Source organism: Engystomops pustulosus, chromosome 5 (assembly GCF_040894005.1).
Source record: "Engystomops pustulosus chromosome 5, aEngPut4.maternal, whole genome shotgun sequence".
Taxonomy (NCBI): Eukaryota; Metazoa; Chordata; class Amphibia; order Anura; family Leptodactylidae; genus Engystomops; species Engystomops pustulosus.
This window is the reverse complement of record NC_092415.1, coordinates 198,577,902-198,596,032: the sequence shown is the minus strand read 5'-3', so window position 1 is coordinate 198,596,032 and position 18,131 is coordinate 198,577,902. Positions and strand designations below refer to the sequence as shown.

Genomic DNA, 18,131 nt, shown 5'->3' with positions numbered 1-18,131 from the left:
ACCACTAGGAGGAGATCACTACATACACATTATACACCAACCACTAGGGGGAGATCACTACATACAGATTATACACCACCACTAGGGGGAGATCACTACATAAAGATTATACATCACCACTAGGGGGAGCTCACTACATACAGATTATACATCACCACTAGGAGGAGCTCACTACATACAGATTATACACCACCACTAGGGGGAGATCACTACATACAGATTATATACCACCACTAGCAGGAGATCACTACATACAGATTATACACCACCACTAGGAGGAGATTACTACATACAGACTATACACCACCACTAGGGGGAGATCACTACATACAGATTATACACCACCACTAGGGGGAGATCACTACATAAAGATTATACATCACCACTAGGAGGAGATCACTACATACAGATTATACATCACCACTAGGGGGAGATCACTACATACAGATTATACACCACCACTAGGAGGAGATCACTACATTCAGATTATACAACCACCACTAGGAGGAGATCACTACATACAGATTATACACCACCACTAGGGGGAGATCACTACATACAGATTATACACCACCACTAGGGGGAGCTCATTACATACAGATTATACAGCCACCACTAGGGGGAGATCACTACATACAGATTATACACCACCACTAGGAAGAGATCACTACATACAGATTATACACCACCACTAGGAGGAGATCACTACATACACATTATACACCACCACTAGGGGGAGATCACTACATACAGATTATACACCACCACTAGGAGGAGATCACTACATACAGACTATACACCACCACTAGGAGGAGATCACTACATACACATTATACACCACCACTAGGAGGAGATCACTACATACAGATTATACACCACCACTAGGAGGAGATCACTACATACAGATTATACACCACCACTAGGGGGAGTCCCACTCCACTTAGGATTTTGTATGTTCAGGACTTAAAGAGATTTTACATCCGATACATTTTTTTCCCGCATGATAAGCAGCGCCTTATGTTCTGTACAGAGACCTGGAAATCCTTTATACACGTACCCTGTGAGGAGCTGCAGAATCTGGTAAAGACACAAACTCATAGATCCCGAAATCATTGATGGCATCTTCATGTCCTGGAAGAATCATGAAATCAGGTGTGAATACGTCCAAAATACCCATACACATCCAGTATACATGTATACCCTACCTGGCTGACCGGTAGCAGCACAGGTAGGACCAGTGACTCCATATTGGCTTCACTGTCTAATCAGAGTCTGAGAGGGTCTGAGAGTCATGTGACTAGTGGGGGTCACAGTGATAAGACCCCCAACATAAGTCATGTATCCTAAACTTGTCACCACCCCTTTAATGCTTTCATGGCTGATCACAAAGACCTTATTCACACTGCTCTTTATATGAAGAACAATCTGTCCTGAGGTAAAGCGGCCATTTTGGATTTTTCCCTTTTATTTTCTCTTTTGTTGATATAATTATGAGGAATTGACTAATCCACAGCGACCACCGACTTCTCTAATCTACTGCAGGATAACACTGGGACTCATCTTCTCCACACACCGTAACAATGGGGAATTATCGTTACCTGAATAGATGGGCGTCCGTCTGTACTCTGTAGAAGGCCTGAAAGGGGGAAAATAGAGAACAGATTCAGTGTTCTGCTTAAAATACCCAAAATAATACAGAACTATACAAAACCGAAAATCATGTCATACCTTCTAGGCTGGAGCTTCCACTGGATCGCTGCAATACAAGGAAGAGGATGGGATTAGACAGTATTATAGTATTTATATTATTGTACATAGGGGGCAGTATTATAGTAGTTATATTCTTGTACATAGGGGGCAGTATTATAGTAGTTATATTCATGTACATAGGGGGCAGTATTATAGTAGTTATATTCTTGTACATAGGGGGCAGTATTATAGTAGTTATATTCTTGTACATAGGGGGCAGTATTATAGTAGTTATATTCTTGTACATAGGGGGCAGTATTATAGTAGTTATATTCTTGTACATAGGGGGCAGTATTATAGTAGTTATATTCTTGTACATAGGGGGCAGTATTATAGTAGTTATATTCCTGTACATAGGGGGCAGTATTATAGTAGTTATATTCTGTACATAGGGGGCAGTATTATAGTAGTTATATTCTTGTACATAGGGGTCAGTATTATAGTAGTTATATACTTGTACATAGGGGGCAGTATTATAGTAGTTATATTCTTGAACATAGGGGGCAGTTTTATAGTAGATATATTCTTGTACATAGGGGGCAGTATTATAGTAGTTATATTCCTGTACATAGGGGGCAGTATTATAGTAGTTATATTCTTGTACATAGGGGGCAGTATTATAGTAGTTATATTCTTGTACATAGGGGGCAGTATTATAGTAGTTATATTCTTGTACATAGGGGGCAGTATTATAGTAGTTATATTCTTGTACATAGGGGAGCAGTATTATAGTAGTTATAGTCTTGTACATAGGGGGCAGTATTATAGTAGTTATATTCTTGTACATAGGGGGCAGTATTATAGTAGTTATATTCTTGTACATAGGGGGCAGTATTATAGTAGTTATATTCTTGTACATAGGGGGCAGTATTATAGTAGTTATATTCTTGTACATAGGGGGCAGTATTATAGTAGTTATATTCTTGTACATAGGGGGCAGTATTATAGTAGTTATATTCTTGTACATAGGGGGCAGTATTATAGTAGTTATATTCTTGTACATAGGGGGCAGTATTATAGTAGTTATATTCTTGTACATAGGGGGCAGTATTATAGTAGTTATATTCCTGTACATAGGGGGCAGTATTATAGTAGTTATATTCTGTACATAGGGGGCAGTATTATAGTAGTTATATTCTTGTACATAGGGGTCAGTATTATAGTAGTTATATACTTGTACATAGGGGGCAGTATTATAGTAGTTATATTCTTGAACATAGGGGGCAGTTTTATAGTAGATATATTCTTGTACATAGGGGGCAGTATTATAGTAGTTATATTCCTGTACATAGGGGGCAGTATTATAGTAGTTATATTCTTGTACATAGGGGGCAGTATTATAGTAGTTATATTCTTGTACATAGGGGGCAGTATTATAGTAGTTATATTCTTGTACATAGGGGGCAGTATTATAGTAGTTATATTCTTGTACATAGGGGAGCAGTATTATAGTAGTTATAGTCTTGTACATAGGGGGCAGTATTATAGTAGTTATATTCTTGTACATAGGGGGCAGTATTATAGTAGTTATATTCTTGTACATAGGGGGCAGTATTATAGTAGTTATATTCCTGTACATAGGGGGCAGTATTATAGTAGTTATATTCTTGTACATAGGGGCAGTATTATAGTAGTTATATTCTTGTACATAGGGGGCAATATTATAGTAGTTATATTCTTGTACATAGGGAGCAGTATTATAGTAGTTATATTCTTTTACATCGGGGGCAGTATTATAGTAGTAATATTCTTGTACATCGGGGGCAGTATTGCAGCACGTAGCACTTCTGTTACAGGTGTGTCAGGCCATACATCTTCCGTGTGACATTTGTGCTTGATGTACTTTTCATTACCTCCTAGACACTGGTTAGGTGTATATATACAGCAGAAGCTGTTATGTAAACCTATAGTATATACTATATTGTGATTACACATAACACCGTGCAGTGACCTGTGCTGTATACTGCACACTGCTACTTACCTCTATGCAGTTGGTATTTCTTCCACACAAATATGAAACAAATGGACAGAATGACGAATAGTGACACTCCTGTGATGGCGGCCAGCGGGGACAAGGAGCTTGTAATCTGGGAAAGTTTTTCTTGGTCTGTTAAAAAAATTTAAAGACAAAGATTTAAAGAGACCAAAAGAGAGTAACACCAAAACCCCACCTGATGTCATAGGTCACCATAATGTCATAGTGAGGATTTACATGTTAATGTTTAGTAAAAGAGACAGAGAGGAAGTAACTGGATCCAAAACCAGCGCCCATCTACCTGCTGCAGACTATTACTCCCTGCCATTCATCATGTGATGATCAGTTTTACAATGGTGCCCTATATATCAACATACACAGACATTTATGACCCATATAGTGCTCCATATACAACATATAAGGTGCATCAATAGATTTAAAGGGTTGTTCCTAGTTTAATTGTTATTCCCTATCCACGGAATATGGGGTCGGAATTGGAAATAATGGGGCAGCTCTTATAGGGCACAGCTATAACCCGTAGTCTATAAAAGAGAGTGACATTTTGCTGCTTTGTACCCCATGCTTTACACTGCATCCAGTCCTCTATGTACAGTACAGGGATATGGTGTATAGACAGATGATTTCTATTAGATCAATATTATTACACCAAAAGCAACACTTTTACAAGCCCAATTAATGTCTGAATATAGTAAAAAGAAATTTTTTTAAAGGGAACCTGTCACCAGGACACCCACTTTTGGCTCCCCCTTCACAGAGCATAGTATATACACTGCCAAATAGTTTTTGTATTAAAAATAGCTTTTACATAATAAAGATGTGTTATATTTCACCCTACAATGAGCTGTGACTAGGCACGAGTCCCCTGGGAGTGGCTATATAGGAGCAGTTTCCCGCCCACCCTCGGGAAACCGCACCTCCATGTGTCCTTTTCAAATTTAAAAACCTCCCATCTGCTGTCTGAGCTCCGCCGCCTGTTATTAACCCCCTGCGGATGTCATCCATAGATGTTCCACCCGCCGTCTCCAAGTCTCACTGACCGTGTCAGGCATCCGCGCACCTGCATGGTCAGCATCCGTCTGAATGTGCACCCCGACAGGCGCAGATAAAGGGAAGGCGATGGTGGAGATCTCTGTATTCATCTGCGCATGCGCCACTTTATGCCTCTGGTTGCTAGACACTGAGGCGCTGGGAGGTACACAAACTACGTAGCACATTGAAGCGTGCAGTGGCGGACAGCTCTGCTTCATGTTCGCAAGTCCGGCCGTACATTCAGACGGCCGCAGGTTCGAGAATGCCTGATGTGGTCACTGAGACTTGGAGACCCTGGGGTTGTAACACAGCATGTCATGTGACCAGGATGACATCATGGCTCAGTGGTTAGCATTACAGCCTTGCAGCGCTGGGGACATGGGTTCAAGTCCCAGGGTCAACATCTGTAAAGAGTTTGTATGTTCTCTCGTGTTTGCATGGGTTTCCTCTGGGTCCTCCGGTTTCCTCCAACACTCCAAAACAGACTGGTAGGTTGATTAGATTGTGAGCCCCATTGGGGACAGGGACCGATTTGACAAGTCTGTGCAGCGCTGCGTAATCTGTGTGCGCTATATAAATAAAGGAATTATTATTATGATTTAAGGTTCTGTCACCTTTGCATTACATTCATTTACCCCATGTATGTATTTGATCACATGAAATCACAGCAACCTCCATGAACTTCTACTCCTCCCCATCCTCAATGGAGGGTTCTGTTATTTCATGTGATCAGATGCATACAAGGGGTAGATGTTGCACATGTAACAGCAACTTTGATGATGTCACCCTTGTCACTTGTCTTTAAGCGCCCAATGATATAACAGACCTCTCTCTCTCAATGTTCCATACAGCAGAATATCATAAAACTTAGAACTGTCAATCAGGAACAAGAAGGCGGGACAATGCAAGTCAATTTGAATATGTGTGACTCACTTAGTGTGAATGACTCGCCTCAGGTGAGTTCCATATAGGTTTACAAATTGATTCTCTGTAACATTGTAGCCATGGAAAGGAACCATTTACAGATAAGGACTAAGATAGTTTTTAAACGCGGCGGTTTTTCCGAATCCGTCAGGTTTTCTTATGGCCACGCCCCCCGATTTCCGTCGCGTGCATGCCGGCGCCGATGCGCCACAATCCGATCGCGTGCGCCAAAGACCCGGGGCAATTCAGGGACAATCGTCGCAAAACGGTAAAATTCGGGTAACCCGACGGAAAAACGCGATTCGGGCCCTTAGTAAATGACCCGCTCTATCTCTGGTTTATAAACTCTCTAGCCCAGTAAATAGCGATTTTTTGGGGGGGCAGAGTTGATTTCCATTATAGCTGTTGAGAGTTGATAGCCCCTAGGCGCATAGCCGTTGGGCTAATGACTGCTCAAAGGTGGCTAGCAGTCCGAATACAATAAAAGATGTGTGGCCCCTTTAATTGGAGGTTGCTCTACCCTCTCTCATCTTTATTCATCAGAGGGATGTGCTGGGGGCGTGGCTAGTAACGTGGGTGGTACAGGAGGTGAGCACATGCTCAAATACTCTGAGTAGCAGAGACTCAGCCTCTTTTTCATCGGTTTTCCCTCCCTCCCTCCCTTTTTTTATATAGTTTTCGTGTATTTTTTGTCACAGCGGGCGGTTTTTTAGGGGTAACACTGCCCTACATGCCCTTACATATGGCAGGCATACAGGGTGTTATCTGGTGTTATGTAAAGTGGAATGGTTAAAAGTGTCTATATATTCAAACAAAGAAATGGTTAAATTATCAATGGTTTCAATAAAGCTGTGGCCGACCCCGAGTCAACCCACTATTGAGAATGGTTAAACAATGGTTTCTGTGTGGTTATTTATATTTGGGGTATGCGGTATTAAAGGGGCCAGTCCGGCTCCGGGTTAGTACGTGTTTTTTATTTGAGCAGTCTTGGACCCAGGGCGTGAATACATCATATAGACGCTGTATATACATATATTTCAGCACTTATTCCACGTGCTGTGTGTATTATTCCGCCCGTCTGGTAGCAGTATTACCTTGTCACTCGGAGCGGTCCTTCATCATACTCATGGCTGTACCCTGTTATTGTTTGGCTGTCACTCAGCGCTCATCCCGCCGGTGAAGGCAGCGCATTGTGCGCACTTGTCACTGTGTCACTGTCGGCAAACAGCCGCTGCTACATGTGTTTACTTTAATAATAAATGACAGCACAAGACATTCTGGACAGACCGGTTTGTTCAGTTCTGTGAAAAGCTGACACCGTGCCACTTCTGTGCCCATAGACGAACCGTGCTGGAAATTAGTCCTAACCCCCCCCCCCCTGCAAATTATCACCTTATTACAGCAAAGCTCACTGGTCTACAAACACAGAAATTTGTAATGTTCTCCTATATCTGTATATTCCATTTTCTGAAATGGAAACCATCAACAATCAAGATAACTGCTGATGATGTATATTATTATTATATGATTATATTATATGATGTATATTATCTAATTTATTCCATCACTAATTAGATGTCAACTATAAGCAAACAATTAATCCAATTCCATCCAGTTATATTTTCTATATTCAGAGTCGGATGGGCCCACCAGAGAATCGGAGGATCCTCCAGTGGGCCCAGTCTCTAAACTATTAGTGGACCTCAAAGATCAAGCAGAAGACAACACAAATTTTCTGGAGCCTGATGAAGGTTTGACCAGTGTCTGACTGGCCCACCTGAGACTCAGAGGATCCTAAGGTGGGCCTTCACGTTAAACTATTAATGGACCCCAGAGATCAAGCAGAAAACAACACAAATTAGAGTCTGTTAGGATTTATTTTCTAGAGCCTGATGAAGGTTTGACCAGTGTCTGACTGGCCCACCTGAGACTCAGAGGATCCTACGGTGGGCCTTCACGCTAAACTATTAGTGGACCCCAGAGATCAAGCAGAAGATAACACAAATTAGAGTCTGTTAGGATTTATTTTCTAGAGCCTGATGAAGGTTTGACCAGTGTCTGACTGGCCCACCTGAGACTCAGAGGATCCTACGGTGGGCCTTCACGTTAAACTATTAGTGGACTCCAGAGATCAAGCAGAAGATAACACAAATTAGAGTCTGTTAGGATTTATTTTCTAGAGCCTGATGAAGGTTTGACCAGTGTCTGACTGGCCCACCTGAGACTCAGATGATCCTACGGTGGGCCTTCACTCTAAACTTTTAGTAGATGCCAGAGGTCAAGCAGAAGACAACAAAAATTAGAGGCAATTAGGTTTTATTTTCACTAGTGTCTGACTGGCCCACCAGAGAATCACCGGATCCTGCAGTGGGCCCAGGCTCTAAACTATTAGTGGATCCTATATATCAAGCAGAAGACAACACAAATTAGAAGTTACTAGTTTTTATTTTATAGAGCTTGATGAAAGTTTGAACAGTGTCTGACTCGCCCACCAGAGAATCAGAGGATCCTACAGTGGGCCCTCACTTTAAACTATTAGTGGACCCCAGAAATAAAGCAGAAGATAACACAAATGGGAGTCTACTAGGTTTACTAGGCTCCTCTGGTGGGCCCCAGCCCTTATCTAACACTGAATCCCATGGATTGTAGGATGGTGGGGTCTTTTTCATGGGGAATGATGAAGGAGGGGGGGTCCTAAAATAATTTTATCTGGGCCCAAGGAACCCCAGTCCAGCATTGACTATATAAATGACACATAACAAGAATAGAAGATCAGTCAACAGCAGCGTGTCAGTGGTTTCCAGCTAAGAACAAAATCTTTCTGAACTGAAGATGTGTTAGAATAATGCAGAATTTTATTTATATTGATCACACATTCAATAGATTCCACAACCAGCGGTTCAGAAGATTCAGATGGTTTATAATAACCTGAGACATTGAGACAAATCCTCACCCCCGAACAGCACCGATCTGTATGATGAAACAATAATACATGACTATTATATGAATCCTTCTTCAGGGTTCATTATATCACTAATAACCACAGGGAAATTTTACCTATATATCAATATAACTAGAAGAGCGGATCAGTCAACAGCAGCTTGTCAATAGATTCCACGTAGCAACCAAAATTATATGAACATGATAAAATAATTCAGAATTTTACACTATGGGGCAGATTTACTTACCCGGTTCATTCGCGATCCAGCGGCGCGTTCTCTGTGGTGGATTCGGGTCCGGCCGGTAGTTCCTCCAACGTCCACCAGGTGGCGCTGCTGCGCTGAAGTTCCCCGAGGCCCGCCGGAATGCACTCAAGTTCACCGGCCTATTCCTGGTGAAGGTAAGCGCAAGTTTTGCGACACTTTTTATTTTTTAAATGCGGTGGTTTTTCCAAATCCGCCGGGTTACCATTCGGCCACGCCCCCCGATTTCCGTTGCGTGCATGCCGGCGCCGATGCGCCACAATCAGATCGCGTGCGACAAAATCCCGGGGCAATACAGGGAAAAACGGAGCAAATCGGAAATATTCGGGTAACACGTCGGGAAAACGCGAATCGGGCCCTTAGTGAATGACCCCCATTGTGGTATATTCCAGCGGTCCGGACTCGTCATCCCCTGACACACTGAAGCGTAACCTAACCCCTGTGTTATATGGTAACACACTAATTCCTATGTGGACGCCCCCGCCCTGTATTGTATACATTAGATTACAATGTTTCTACCACTTTAAATCCTGTGTCTCGGTTATCAAGATGAACTCAATTGGAGTTAATAAATCTGTGTTTTATTAGTGGTTCCATGTTTACACATAACAGTCCGTGTGTACAGCGTCAATACCGGAGCAGCGGATACAGGGTATATAGGATGGCTGTAAACATTATAAGAGATGGAGGACCTTGACTCTGGTCATATAGTATACACCCTGCACCACACCTACTGCACAGAGCTACATCACTGTGTATCATACATTGTACAGTATGTAGACACTACATATATGGGGGGTCATTTATCTGATTTCCCCCTTCTCTGAGCTCATTTTGCTCCTTTTGTGAGTCTATTGTTTGCCCGTCGTTTGTCTTTGTTGTGGTTTTGGATTTTTTGAGCCTTATTAGGTGCAAATTTTTAAAAACGGCGCAATTGTGTTCCGCAAATGGCACCAATGCCTTTCCTAAGCCTGGCCAGGACTGGCACGTTATTGCGGAATTATTTGCGCCCATATAGGCACAAATCAATATTAACTCGTTTCGGACCGACCGCTGTCTTTAGACGTCGCTGCAGTTTTCTACTTCCCCCGCGCTAGCCTAGCTAACAAGTATAGAGGAGCGGAGCCGGCGCGGCCGCCAGCTCTATAGACTCGCCGGTCACGTGACCACCGAGTCTAAAGGGGTTAAACAGAGCTGATGGGTCTTATTAGACCCAGTCCAGCCCTGATCACAATCCCCAGTCACTAATGGTCATATCCCCTGTAAGTGGGGCTCTTAGGCTGGCGGCACACACAATTAAGATAATTGTAAAACGGACAAAAACAGTCAAAAACACCACGTGTGCCACCAGCCTTATAGATTCTTTTATAGATGACCCAGTTACAGGGGAAAACTTGTAAAAGAATAAAATTAAGTAAAATTAAAAAGTAAACAAAGTGAAAATGTCTTTTATGACCTCATGGGGGACAAAAAAACACACAAAAAAATAAAAATACAATGGGGCAGATTTACTTACCCGGTCCATTCCCGATCCATCGGCGGGTTCTCCGACGCTGATTCGTGTCTTCCAGCGACTTACTAAGGTAGTGCGCCCGATGTCCACCAGGTGTCGCTGCTGCGCTGAAGACCCTCGGAGTTTACCATCCTATCCTGGGTGCAGGTAAGTGCATGTCAAGCGACACATTTTTTAAAAAAAAATACGGCGGTTTTTCCGAATCCGTCGCGTGCATGCCGGCGCCGATGCGCCACAATCCGATTGCGTGCGCCAAAATCCCGGGGCAATGCGGCGCAAAACAGTAATATTCGGGAAACACGACGGAAAAGCGCGATTCGGGCCCTTAGTAAATGAGCCCATTGCACTTTCTGTGAACTCCAGCGGATAAATGTTCCCAAATGTATATCACCGAAACAAAATAGGGAATTCATTAATAATGTTCATTTTGAGTCAATTTGAAAATTAAAAAAAAAAAGTACTATAAATTACAAAAAAAACCCTTTTAACCCGAAATAAAAAATAAAAAGGAAAAAAAAAGTTTAACTAGCTCTGTGTCCCGAAAAAAAAAAAAATGCACAAAAAAAATGTAAGGTAGCATGCAAAAAAAAGTTATGGCCCTTAAACAGGCGCATTCGAAAATTTGCTAAAAATGCCCGGTCACTAGAGCCTTTTCAGGCTGCGTCACCAAGGAGTTAAGTAAGGTGCAAACATCTGGAAATACAAATTAGGTGCAATCCAGGAAACTGCTACACAGCGAACTCTGGCGAACTGCAGGAAAAAGGCGCAAAAAATGGTGCAATTACCCCAGTGTGCCTAAAAAGTCACTAAAATGCAACCAAAAAGCTCTCACCAGACTACGATAAATCTGCACCAACGACTGCTTGAAAAAGCCTCAAAAGGCCACATGTGTCTAGAGCTGAAATGTGAATCAAGATTTTTTTCTCTTTACTTTGGACTGAAGCTTCCAAAATAAGTGGAGAATACGGCTGTCCTATATGTAGCCTTAAAGGGGTTTTCCCACAAATTTAAAGGGGTTCTCTGGAGGTGGAAAAACATGGCTGCAGTCTTCCAAAAACTGCACCACACCTGACCATGGGTAGTGTGTGGTATTGCAACTAAGCTCCATTCATTTCTATACAGCTGAGTTGCAGTACTGGTAGTAACCATGGTCAGGTGTGGCGCTGTTGTTGGAAGACTGCAGCCATGTTTTTCCACCTCCTGAGAACCCCTTTAAGTCCGGCCCTATCCACAGGTTAGGGCTTAACTTACTGATCAGTGGGGCTCTCAGTGATGAGTCCCCCACAGATGACGAAAACGAGGGGTCCGATGGGGTCCCATGTACCCCAGTCCGACCCCTCGTCACTCCATGAGAGTAATGGCCGCGCATGATCACTCTTCTCCATTCATCTCTATGGAGCTGACGGATGGAGCCTCTGTAACAGCCCCGAGGCAATATGATTTATTTACAATGTAACAACCTACTATGTAACAATTATGTACATTTAGGCTGGAATGTAACCGGGTGACATGTACATTATCACACATCAGTGTTACAATATCAAACACCACATAGGACCGACCAGAAATACCACTGCCCCCCACCTACATATCAGGGGGGGCCACTCTATAGTCATCATTGTAACAGCTGAAACCATAAGGTTACACACAGTCTATAAAAAGATACATATTAATGTTTTTCTCACTATCTGACATGAAATCAGAATGATGAGAGAGAGAATTTTAAGGCATTTCTATTACTTTCTGGTTTCTGTACATTTCATTAGTATTGGATACTATTGCTTTTACACTCTATGATTTGGGTCCCATATTTTGGATCTCCTTCCACAAGTTTCTCACTCAATAGTTGGTAGGAATCTGGGCCCATTCCTCCTATTGGAACCGGCGGAACTGAGCCATGTTTGTAGCCCCTTTGTTCTCACCAGTTTTTTCAGCTTTGCTCATAAATTTTTAGGCTCCAAAACATTGACTTTGTTATTCTTAAAGGGGATAGGGCCTAACTTACTGATTGGTAGGGGTCTCAGTGATGAGACTCCCACAGATCACAAGAAGCAGGGGTCCGATGCACTACAGTCGGACCCCTCGTCATTCCACAAGATGACTGGAGCAGCCGGCCGTGCATGGTCTGACTGCCCTGTTGATCTCTATGAAGCTGATGGAGATTGCTGAGCACCGCGGACCCCAATGATCCACCGTTCTTGTGATTTGTGGGGGTTCCATCAATGAGATCCCCACCACTGTTTAAGGAAAACCCCTCTAAGCCACTGTGCAACCAGTTTGCCAGTAGCTTTGAGTTATTGTCCATTTGCGCCCATTCTTTAGCTTCCTGGTCGATGTCTTGAGATGTTCTTCAGTATTACAGGACTAATTTAATAATGACACCCTCTTACCAGCTTCAGATTCTTCACAAGGTCTTTGATTTTTGGGTTGATTTGCATGTTCCTGTCTCCTTGCTGAGCAGTATGAGGGCTGTACATTGCCTTGTCATTTGTACTTTGCTTAGAATTGTGGCAACTGCAGCTTTCTGGAAATTGCACCCAAGGATGAACCAGACTTGTGCAAGTCCACAATTTTCCTACTGATATTTTTACCGTGATGTTACAAATTTTGTAGCGCTCAGCTCACCAGTCTCCTCATCAGCCTGTCCAAATGCTCGGTAGATGCGGCAAGAAGCAGGTGCCACATATGGTGAAAAATAGAGTCTTTGGCATCTCTGGGTTGGCATGAACTTGTCAACATGGGCTGTGTCAAATTGTTTGATTGCAATTTTAGTGTATGTAAACTTTTGATTTCGCAAAAAGCAATAAAAATGCCTTAAAAATATCTCTTGCGATTCTGGCATTTGGCAAATATTTGTGGTGATCCTAATTGACCGAAAATCCGTCGGGTTTTCGTTCGGGCACGCCCCCAACTTCCATCGCGTGCACGCCGGCGCGCCGGCCACAATCCGATCGCGTGCGCCAAAAACCCGGGGCAATTCAGGGAAAATCGTCGCAAAAGGGAAAAATTCGGGTAACCCGCCGTAAAAATGCAATTCGGGCCCTTAGTAAATGACCACCATCATGTTTGACCCCTGTGCTGAGTGCTTTTGCTGAAAAAACTATTATAACATTCAGGACCTTGGGAAAGCTGGGTTGCTTCAACCTGCCATTGGTAAACACATTACACAGAGCTTTCTGAACTGTCCAGACCGAACGAATCAACCTGAGCTGTATAACTCATACACATTAGCTGGGGGAAGGTGCAGCAATTAATTACTTCTGCCTCTAAGGGATAACACAGTGATCACATCATCCTCTGAGCAGTGCATAGCTCAAGTGAGAGGAAAAGTGCTGAGCCAGGCAAAGGAGCAAGAGAGCTTCATTATCATCATTTTATAATTGTTTTTTCAGCAAAACCACTCCACTCAGGGATTAAACAAGATATGTTTCTGCATCAGTGTAGCTACAGCAGTCTCAAGGTATGTTTGGTGCATAATGCATGAAATCCAATGGTAGAGTTTTCTTTAAGAGAGACGTCAGTCCAAATTCACAATAAGTTACTAAAAAAGGTACAAACTCAGGAATACAATAGAAATGGTCTGAATCAGGAAACAAGCAGAAAAACAACCAAACAGCACAATAGAAGTGAGTGATCCACAGACAGACAATCTCTGGCAAGGCAGTCCAGCCCCAGGGAAGTTTTATAGGAGGCTAATTTATGCCAGATGACAACTCAGCAAAAACACTCAATACAATAACCCTCACGTACCTCTCAGCCCAAAACTACATAGAGTCTGTTAAATTTTGCTAAATTTGGTAACCATAGCAGAAAGTATCTAAGCCTTCCAAATTTCTGGCGTAACGCTCAGGATCTAGGGTCAGTTTTGACTGGTCCAGAGTTTCAGATCTTCTGAAGATACATGAAATCAAATGATAAAATTCTACCAGTCTGCAGCCACCACTAGGGGGGCAATTACGAGCTTACTGTATACTGCTTCATGATATACCATTTTACATTAGTTTTTACAATCTTCTTTCATTTTATTCTACGTCTTTTAGAGGTTATTTTTCAGTTTTTCCAAAAAAAGGTACAAATTCATAATATACATTAAACATTAATATTAAAATATTAAAATTAAGGGGATTCTAATCCTAGACAAAGTCTCCTTTAAGAAAGTTCTTATGACAAATAAGTGGATGATAAAGTGTGTGCTAAAAAATCTAGTGATCCCCTGTGCAAAAACCTGCAGTGCCCCCACAGGCAAAACGGGGCATTACACAATTAGTGCCATTCGGATCACTGCACTTTTTGACCTTTAGATCTGCCATATTTCCTACCTATAGGTGTGATGATGACTGTAAACTGCGTCTCCTCCCCTTTCCCGGTGATATTGTTGTACGCCCGGCACAGATAATCCACAGTTTTTTGCCCGACCTTCTCTGACAGTAGCTTGAAGTGAGTCCCATAGTTGATGATCTCCATAGAGTTGTTGCCCCGTTGGATCCAGGCACAAGTATTCGGGGGGTTGGAGTCGGCAGAGCAGTCAAAGCGGACGGCTTCTCCGTTGGCGATGGTGAAGACCTCTCCAACCTTCAGTCCTTTGTCTGAGATCACGCGCAGACCGTAAGGTCCATCTGTCCAAAAAGTCAAGAAAAAGGATGAAATACACCCAAAACATTACAATAGAATGGGCATTGTGTAATTATGTAACAAACGGTATAAAGATCCAAGGACATGTCTGTGGAATCTGACCCCTACAATCAGCCGATTCCAGTTGCCTCCAGTAATAAAACCTATATACAGAATAGAACCAGAAGAACAGCTCCGTTCCCTGTGTAGTGGCAGAGCTGTGTTATTGCAGTCAAAGCTGTAGCTTAATATTTCTCATTGTTTTACTAATCACAATGGCCGCCCTCCTTCATCTTTTGCAACCTACAAGGTATTTTTAGTTCCGCTCACCCACAATCCACGTAGAAAAAAGATCCAAAAACAAGAAAACATGTCAGAAATGTCTGCAGACAATAGCAATAATCCGACTGTAAAAAAAACAAAGAACAACACAAAGTAATTAGCACCTCCATATAAACCCAAACACGCGGAGCAGATGGAGCAGCTGTATGTGCCGTATGTGCAGCTAATCACTAATATTCTGGGCTCAAACGCAGCTCAAGATCACTGCGGAAAACAAAGGGTTGTTTAATGAATGCCGGCAGTGATGTGATACATCCCCTTTAATGGGGGTATCCAGAAATCAAAAAGATCTCAAAACAGCGCCTCACATGTCCCCTGGTTATGTGCGGTATTGCTATGCTGTGAATATATTGCAGGTACATGTTCGGTATGGAACCACTTGCTGTTCTTTGGATTTTCATTCAGGATGTCCACCTATGTTGTCTCAAGTGATGGTCGCACATGCTCAGTAGCTCATTCCCTCCCAGCACCCTCTTGTACACAGACTGCGGAGTGATTTCTGCTTTTGAGCACGACCGTCAACTAGGATGAAATATTTATTTATGTTGTATTATTTGAGTACTGTATGATGGTTTTATTTCAGCAATAAATGTTAGTGTTATTTGAGCAGTTTAAGGCGGTGCTATCTGAGCACTATATATTGCTTTTATTAGTGAAATATATGGAAGCGATTTTTAATATTGTATGGTGAAGTTACTGGAACACCATGGGGCTTATTTATCTAAGGGTCCGCGGCTGCACTTTCGTCGGCTGCGCTGCTTTCATGCGACAGAAATCCAGGGGCGTGTCGTTGGACGAACCGACTGATTCGGACTGAGCGTGGAATTTAACTTTCAAATTGCGTCGGAAGACAATGCACTTACATGCACCAGGAAGAACTCCGGGGACCTGAGCGGGGAAGCAACACATGCGGCACAATCTTAGTGAATTGCAGCACAGTGCATTATTACCGGACAATGCACTTTCTGTGAACTCCAAGGACCAGGCCACATTGGGGCAGATTTACTTACCCGGTCCTGTCACGATCCAGCACTAAGGTTGTGCGCCCGATGTCCACCAGGTGTCGCTGCTGCGCCGATGTCCGCCGGAGTTCGCCAGAGTTCACCAACCTATCCTGGGTGCATGCAAGCGCGTGTCAAGTGACACATTTTTTTTTTATTACAGCGTTTTTTCAGAATCCATCGGGTTTTCCAACGTACACGGTCCCCGATTTCCGTCGCATGCATGCCAGCGCCAACGCGCCACAATCCGATCGTCTGCACCAAAAACCAGGGGCAATTCAGTGCAAACCGGTAATTTCCGGGAAACCTGATGAAAAAGAGTGATTTGGACCCTTAGTAAATAATATGTTCGTATTATTTATGCACCGTTTTGTGCTATTTGCGTAAGTCCTCTGAGATTGTTAGAACATTGGGGGTCATTTACTAAGGGCCCAATTCGCGTTTTCCTGACGTGTTACCCGAATATTTCCGATTTGCGCCGATTTTCCCTGTATTGCCCTGGGATTTTGGCGCACGCGATCGAATTTTGGCGCATCAGTGCCGGCATGCATGTGACGGAAATCGGGGGAAAACCCGACGGATTCGAAAAAACCGCCGCATTTAAAAAAAAAAAAAGTGTTGCGGGACTCACGCTTACCTTCACCAGGTATAGGCCGGTGAATTTCAGTGCATTCCGGCGGGCTTCGGGGAACTTCAGCGCAGCAACGTCGGAGGAACTGCCTTAGTGAATCGCCGGAAGACCCGAATCCACCGCAGAGAACGCGCCACTGGATCGCAAATGGGCCGGGTAAGTAAATCTGCCCATTGTGTGTTGGTATTATTTGAGCACTTAATGTTGGTATTATTTGTGCATCAAGTAGTGCCATTATTTGAGTACTTTATGCTGAGAATATTTGAGTTTTTTATGTTGGGTTTATTTAAGCAACATATTGGGGCACATTTACTAACAACAGTGAAAACTGCACTAAATGCAGTGTCCTGTGTAGTGTGCAGGGGGCGCCAGATTAAGGATTTATGGCACACGTTCTTTCATGAATCTGGTGCCCCCTGCACTGCCCCGACAGAGTCCACCACTTTTTTCGGTGCACCTTTAACAAGGGCCGTGTGACACAATTTTGTCAGAATTTAAATGTTAAATCTTCCGACTAAGCACCGGAATGCCCCCCTTATTTGTGTTGCATGAAGACTAGTGCACCTGCTCCATGTGCGACACATATGTGGTGGAGGGACTTCTTAACTACATGTACAAGCAATTTGCACTAAATAGAACCTGCAAAGTCCAACAGAAAACCTGCACACGGCCCCATTGTGAAATTATTTGAGCACTGCGTGTTGATATTACTTATGCTGAAAATATTTGAGTCTTTTATGTTGGGATTATTTGAGCATCATATTGTGCTATTATTTGAGCACTGCGTGTTGGTATTATTTGAGCACTGCATGTTGATATTATTTATGCACCATATTGTGCTATTATTTGAGTACTGCATTCTGAGATTATTTGAGGTTTTTATGTTTGGATTATCAGGGCAACATTTTGGGGCAGTTTTACTTACCCGGTCCAGTCACGATCCAGCGGCGGGTTCTCCGACGCTGATTCCTGTCCGGCCGGGATTTACTAAGGTCCGTGCGCTGATATCCACTAGGTGTCACTGCTGCATGGAGGTCCGCTGGAGTTCACCGGTGTTCACCTTCTATTTCTTGGTGCAGGTAAGCGCGTGTCAAGCGGCACTTTTTTTTTTTTTTTAAATACCGGGTTTTTT

General features: G+C 43.0%; 1 protein-coding gene across 1 annotated transcript in view; it reads right to left on the bottom strand.

Annotated features, from left to right (window-relative positions):
* HEPACAM2 (HEPACAM family member 2) overlaps nucleotides 1–18,131 on the bottom strand; it is a 75,067-nt gene that overhangs the window by 7,155 nt on the left and 49,781 nt on the right. The window contains exons 4-8 of the mRNA XM_072154322.1: nucleotides 14,734–15,030; nucleotides 3,731–3,856; nucleotides 1,729–1,756; nucleotides 1,599–1,636; nucleotides 1,058–1,131 (exon numbers count right to left, since the gene is read on the bottom strand). Of these exons, the coding sequence (XP_072010423.1) occupies nucleotides 1,058–1,131; nucleotides 1,599–1,636; nucleotides 1,729–1,756; nucleotides 3,731–3,856; nucleotides 14,734–15,030 (563 nt within the window). The remainder of the gene's footprint in view (nucleotides 1–1,057; nucleotides 1,132–1,598; nucleotides 1,637–1,728; nucleotides 1,757–3,730; nucleotides 3,857–14,733; nucleotides 15,031–18,131) is intronic.